Source organism: Salvelinus sp. IW2-2015, unplaced genomic scaffold, assembly GCF_002910315.2.
Source record: "Salvelinus sp. IW2-2015 unplaced genomic scaffold, ASM291031v2 Un_scaffold3205, whole genome shotgun sequence".
Taxonomy (NCBI): Eukaryota; Metazoa; Chordata; class Actinopteri; order Salmoniformes; family Salmonidae; genus Salvelinus; species Salvelinus sp. IW2-2015.
Genome location: NW_019944492.1, coordinates 45,793 through 53,202, shown reverse-complemented (window position 1 = coordinate 53,202; position 7,410 = coordinate 45,793). Strand labels below are relative to the sequence as shown.

At 42.0% G+C, this 7,410-nt stretch overlaps 1 protein-coding gene across 1 annotated transcript in view; it reads right to left on the bottom strand.

Moving 5' to 3' along the window:
• The window catches only part of LOC112075505 (rho GTPase-activating protein 42), a gene marked incomplete at its 3' end in the record, with an annotated part of 74,602 nt that overhangs the window by 25,222 nt on the left and 41,970 nt on the right, over positions 1-7,410 (bottom strand). The window contains exon 2 of the mRNA XM_024142498.2: positions 851-946. Coding sequence (XP_023998266.2) covers positions 851-946 — 96 coding nt within the window. The remainder of the gene's footprint in view (positions 1-850; positions 947-7,410) is intronic.

Here is a 7,410-nt window from a genome sequence, read left to right as displayed (position 1 = left end):
GAGCGGCGCAGCGGTCTAAGGCACTGCTCCAGAGTGGCGCAGCGGTCTAAGGCACTGCTCCAGGGCGGCGCAGCGGTCTAAGACACTGCTCCCGAGCGGCGCAGCGGTCTAAGGCACTGCTCCCGAGCGGCGCAGCGGTCTAAGGCACTGCATCTCAGCACGAGAGACGTCACTACAGACCCTGGTTCGTATCCAGGTTGTATCACTAGCAGCCGTGAGTCCCATAGGGCGGTGCACAATTGGCCCAGTGTCGTCCTGGTTAGGGTTTGGCCGGGGAAGGCCATTGATGTAAATAAGAATATGTTCTTAACTGACTTGCCTAGTTGAAAAAAGGTTAAATCAAATACATAATGTAGTTGATGATCCCTGGGCTACTGTATATAGTCTATTCAGTGGATATGTGCTGTTTAATCCCTGGGCTACTGTATATAGTCTATTCAGTGGATATGTGCTGTTTAATCCCTGGGCTACTGTATATAGTCTATTCAGTGGATATGTGCTGTTTGATCCCTGGACACAGTTAAAGTGGCTATGCGTTTTTTCCTTCTGCATGATGCTGGGAGACCAAAGAAAAAGTAATATGAAGTTTTGGACAAACAAGTGATGCTTCTTGATAATCATTAATTAAAGTGAGCAATTTTCTCCAAAAAACAAATGACTTGCAGGAACATGTGTTTTTTTAGGGGGGGGGGGATTTTAATTAGTTTGACATTTGATAATGTTAAACCAACCGGCCAAAATTAAATAAGACAATGTAACAACTAACGGACTATAGCTCAGAACGATGTCCGAAAAGTTGGAGAGAAGGAGAGAGAAGCCCTCTTCGTTCCGGTCTCCTTGGAGGACTTACCGATATTGACCTCGTCGTCCGTCTCTACGTCTCCTATACACTCAAACTGGAACTCCTGGAGGGACTGAGAGAACTTCTGGACAGCAGTAGACAGATCTGGAGGAAGAGAGGGTATGTGTCAGTCATAAAGATATACACAGATCTGGGGGAGGCAGAGAGGGTATGTGTCAGTCATAGAGATAATACACAGATCTGGAGGAGCCAGAGAGGGTATGTGTCAGTCATAAAGATATACACAGATCTGGAGGAGCCAGAGAGGGTATGTGTCAGACATAGAGATAATACACAGATCTGGAGGAAGAGAGGGTATGTGTCAGACATAGAGATAATACACAGATCTGGAGGAGCCAGAGAGGGTATGTGTCAGTCATAGAGATATACTGACATTTCTATGGTAGTGATCATTACTGTTGGACAGAGGTAATAGATGGGGATGTGTAATTTCTTGTTAGCTTAAATGTCTCCTATATCATCGCCCAATTGCTAGCTTTTCAGTGGCGCAACTGTGTAAGAACGTTTCAGGAGGCTGGTCACGTGCTTGGGAGACAGAGGTCCCGGGTAAGAACGTTTCAGGAGGGTGGTCAGGCTTGGGAGACAGAGGTTCCCGGGTAACGCATGTTATAGGAGGTGGTCACGGCTTGGGGAAGAGGTCCGGGTAAGAAGTTTCAGGAGGTTGGTACCGGTGCTGGAACAGAGTGGTGACGTTGCGGAGGGTACGTGTGAGAGGAGAGTCCCGGGTTAAGAACGTTCAGAGGCTGGTCACTGTGCTGGGAGACGCAGGTCCCGAGTAAGAACGTTATCAGGAGGCTGGTCACGTGGTTGGGAGCAGAGGTCGGGAAGAACGTTTCAGGAGGCTGGTCACGTGCCTTGGGGACAGGAGGTCCCGTGGGTCAAGAACGTTTCAGGAGTGCGGTCACGTGCTTGGAAACAGACGTCGCGGGGATAAGAACGTTTTTCAGGAGGCTTGGTGCACGTGCTTTGGGAGACAGAGGTCCGCGGTAAGAAGTTTCAGGGGGAGCTGGTCAGCGTGGCTTGGGGGACAGAGTCCCGGGTAACAACGTTTTCAGGAGGCTGGTCACGTGCTTGGGAGACAGAGGTTCCCGGTAAGAACGTTTACAGGAGGCTGGTCACGGTTGCGGTGAGACGAGTGTCACGGGTAAGTGAAACGTTTTCAGGAGGCTGGTCACGTGCTGGGAGACACGAGGTCCCGGGTCAAGAAGTTTCAGGAGGCTGGTCAACGTGCTTTGGGAGCCAGAGGTCCGGGTAAGAAAGTTTCAGGAGGCTCGGTCACGTGCTTGGCGACGCACAGAGGTCCGGGTAAGAACGTTTCAGGAGGCTGGTCACGTTGCTTGGGAGACAGTTAGGTCCGGGTAAGAACGTTCAGGAGGCTGGTCACGTGCTTGGGAGACAGAGGTCCCGGGTAAGAACATTTCAGGAGGGTGTCACGTGCTTGGGAGAGCAGAGGTCCGGGTAAGAACGTTTCAGGAGGTTGGTCACGTGCTTGGGAGACAGAGGCCCGGGTAAGACATTCAGGAGGCTGGTCACGTGCTTGGGAGACAGAGTTCCGGGTTAACAACGTTTCAGGAGGCTGGTCACGTGCTTGGGAGACAGATGGTCCCGCGTAAAACGTTTCAGGAGGCTAGGTCGCGTGCTTGGGAGACAGAGGTCCCGGGTAAGAACGTTTCAGGAGGGTGGTCACGGCTTGGGAGACAGAGGTCCGGGTAACAACGTTTCAGGAGGCTGGTCGCGTGCTTGGGGAGACAGAGGTCCCCGGGTTCTAGTCTCGATGTGAGCTATAGAGGGGGCAGTGCTACGGTAAGCGAGCAGGGTGACGTAATTAGTATACCATTAATACAGTATCACAGGCATTTAATAAACATGTATATAGTTAACATACATAGTGTACCATTATACCATGTATATAGTATACCATTATAACATGTATCATAGTATACCATATATGTATATAGTTACCATTATATAATACATTGTAGTATAGTATACACAATGTATATCCATTATATGTATAAAGTAATATACCATTATATACATGTATATAGTATACAACATAGTATAATTTAACATTTATATAGTATACCATTATAACATGTATATACAATACCATTATACATGTATATAAGTATAACCTACATAGTAATAACCATATATACCATGTATATAGTATACCATTATACTACATGTATATAGTAAAGCAATACCACGTATATAGTGATCCATTATACCATGTATATATATACTCTATAACATGTATAATAGTAGTCCATTATACCATGTATACAGTATACCATTTACCATGTATATTTATACCATTATACCATGTATATAGTATACATGTATAACCATGTATATAGTATATGCAATTTATACCATGTATATAGTATACATTAGTAACCATGTAATGTTTATACTATTATACCATGTATATAGTTATCCTGTATACATGTATACATAATAGCCATTTATACCAGTGTTATAGTATATACCATTATAACATGTTATATGTATAGTCCATTTTACCATGTATATAGTATACCATTATACCAATGTATATAGTATACTATTATAGCATGTTTATAGTATACATTATACCATGTATATATATACCATTATCCATGTATTATAGTATACCATTATACCATAGTATATAGTATACACATTTATACATGTATATAAAATCATTATACATGTATATAGTATACATACATAGTATACATTATACCATGTATAATAGTATACCATTAATACCCATGTATATAGTATACCATTATACCACGTATAGTATTACCATTATACCATGTATATAGTAACTATTATACCATGTTTATAGTATACCATTAACCATGTATTAGTATACCATTATACAATGTATATAGTAAACCATTATACCATTGTTATAGTATACCATTATACCATGTTTATAGTATACATTATACCATGTATATAGTATACCATTATACCATGTATATAGTATACCATTATACCATGTATATAGTATACATACATTAACTCATTATATGTATATATACCATTATACCATGTATATAGTATACCATTAATACCATGTTAATATAAAGTATACCATTATACCATGTATATAGTATACATTATACCATGTATATAGTATAACATGTTTCTAAAACACAGCTAGAAAGCCTTCATCTCCTGAAATGTTTTGGGTATGAAACATCATCATGGTCAGATTGTGGTGTATACTGGTCTGTGGCAGCAGCAGGTGGCTAAATGGACACAACAAGGCTTTAACAAACTGTCGTTTCTTGCTATATATACAGTAGGTAAGGTGTAACCAGGCTGTGTTAAATAGCCATACAGATATAATTTCAAAAGCAAACATGGAGGTTTCAAGCGTCGAGAGCATGTAATCATCAGTTAGTAATTATATATTACCTGACCTCTCTCAATTATCTTTATCCCAGTCAGTGAAGGTGAGCGTTGGTCTCGGATATTAACGAGAACAGGTATTTTACCTTTCAATCAGAGACGCTTGTCAGTGTGTGGTGTGGGGTATGGTGTGTGTGTGTGATGTGGTGTGTGGTGTGTGTGTGTGGTGTGTGTGTGTGTGTGTGTTGTGTTGTGTGTGTGTGTGTGTGTGTGTTGGTGTGTGTGTGTGTGGTGTGTGGTGTGTGTGGTGTGTGTGGTGTGTGTGTGTGTGGGGAAATGATCTATTGAGTTGGAGGTGACTATTTGTATGTTTTATATAGGATATTGCATTTTCTTCCTAAGAGAGAACAATTGTCATGCTGAACATTACTTTTGATTGTGTAGATCCACACAAAGGGTCAAGTCACCGTGCTAAACACACATTTTCTACTGACAAATATGACACACTCTATTGTTCTCTTAGCGCTCTCCTCCCCTTCTCTCTCCCACTCACTCTCTCTCTCTTTCTCTCTCCCACTCACTCTCTCTCTCTCTCTCTTCTCTCTCCCACTCACTCTCTCTCTCTCTATGTCCTCTCTCCTCTCATTCTCCCTCTCTTCTCTCTCTCTCTCAATCTTCTCTCTGTCCTACTCTCTGTCTCTCTCTCTCTCAATCCCTTCTCTTGTCCTACTCTCTCTCCCTCTCTCTGTCCTACTTCTCTTCTCTCTCTCTCCTCCCCTCTCTCTCTCTTCCCTCTCCTTCTCTCTCTCAATCCCTTCTCTCTGTCTACTCTTCTTCTCTCTCCTCCTCCCCTATTCTCTCCTTTCTCCCTCTCTTCTCTCTCTCTCTCAATCCCTTCTCTCTGTCCTTATCTCTCTCTCTCTCACCACTCACTCTTTATGTCCCTCTCTCTCTCTGTCCTCTGTCCTAACTCTCTCTCCTCTCTCAACTCACTCTCTCTCTCTATGTCCCTCTCTCTCTCTCCCCCTCCACTTTCTCTCTCTCTCTCTTCTCCCTCTCTCTCTCTCTCTCCCCACTCACTTTCTCTCTCTCTCTCGTCTTCCCTCTCTCTCTTCTCTCTCCCACTTCACCGTACTCTCTAACTCCTTTTCTTTTTCTCTCTCTCTTTCTCTTTGACATTCACATCTTCAATTCAAAAAGACTTGTTTAATGGAGGTATGTGGGATAACTGCACACATTAAAGAGAAACTGTTGAAACTGAAAGTGCTGAACCTTTCTGATGTTCCTGAGAACATGATGGGGAACTATTGTGGGAAAGGGTTGTGTTGTTTGAACAAATTGCTGTTTGTATAATTGATATGTTTCTGAGCTTAACAACTTCACATTACATCTTTTTAAGGCTTTGCTGAAAGTATTCTAGTTAGCTATAGATACAGTGACAATATAATTTTACAGTATATCCGCAAATCAAAATAGACAGCTCATATTCCAGTGAGTCGTCCATCGTTAATCAAATAAACTAGACAGCTCTTATTCCACTTCAGTGAGTCGTCCATGTTATCAATAAACTAGACAGCTCTTATTCCACTTCAGTGAGTCGTCCATGTTATCAATAACTAGACAGCTCTTATTCCACTTCAGTGAGTCGTCCATTGTTATCAATAAACTAGACAGCTCTTATTCCACTTCAGTGAGTCGTCATGTTATAATAAACTAGACAGCTCTTATTCACTTCAGTGAGTCGTCCATGTTAGTCAAGTAAACTAGACGCTCTTATTCCACTTTCAGTTGAGTCGTCCATGTTTACATAAACTAGACACTCTTATTCCCTTCAGTGAGCGTCCATTGTTATCAATACTAGACAGCTCTTATTCCACTTCAGTGAGCTCGTCCATGTTACAAATAAACTAGACAGCTCTTTTTCCACTTCCAGAGTCCATGAGTCGTCATGTATAACTTCGCAGCAGATATGCTCGTTCTGCTATCCAATCTGTGCAATGACTTAATTAAAAGAAAATAAATGAATTCTGAGTGGCTTCGATTCATTTTCAGAGACATTTGTTTACACGGCTGTTCATTTAATGGTATTATGTATCATAACCAATTATGTTGATCTTTTAGAATATTAAAGGATGTTTTTCTCAGACAATGATTGACGACATTTGTGGATTCATTGGATGTATAAACCGACTGCTGGATTTCAAATATAAAGAGAATAAAAAATTATGATTGTGTGTGAAAGGCCTATATATATATATATATATATATACATACATACAATGCATTCAGAACTTTTTCCAGATTTCGATACGTTACAGCCTTATTCTAAAATTGATTACTTTTCCCCCCCTCATCAATCTACACACAATACCCAATAATGACATCACAATACCCCATAATGACATCACAATACCCCATAATGACATCACAATACCCCATAATGACATCACAATACCCCATAATGACATCACAATACACCAAAATGGCAAAGCAACAAGTTTCTCTTATTCTTCTCTGCAGATCTTCTCAAGGGCTGTCAGGTTGGATGGGGAGTGTTGCTACACAGCTATTTTCAGGTCTCTCAAGAGATGTTCGATTGGGTTCAAGTCAGGGCTCTGGCTGTGCCACTCAAGGACATTCAGACTTGCCCACAATCCACTCCTGCTTTGTCTTGGAGGAGTGCTTAGGGTAGTTGTCCTGTTGGAAGGTGAACCTTCGCCACAGTTTGAGGTCCTGGGTGATCTGCAGTAGGGTTTCATGAWGGATCTCTCTGTACTTTGCTCTGTTCATCTTTCCCTTGTTCCCGACTAGTCTCCCATTCCCTGCCGCTGAAAAACAACCCCACAGCATGATGCTGCCACCACCATGATCCACCTAAGGGACGGTGCCAGGTTTCCTCCAGACGTGACTCTTGGCATTCAGGTTAAGAGTTCAATCTTGGTTTCATCTTGGTTTCTCCTTGTCATTATGGGTAAACCTGTTTTCTCCTTGTCATTATGGGGTAAACCTGTTTTCTCCTTGTCATTATGGGGTAAACCTGTTTTATCCTTGTCATTATGGGGTAAACCTGTTTTCTCCTTGTCATTATGGGTAAACCTGTTTTCTCCGTGTCATTATGGGGTAAACCTTTTCTCCTTTCATTATGGGGTAAACCTGTTTTTCCTTGTCATTATGGGTAAACCTGTTTTTCCTTGTCATTA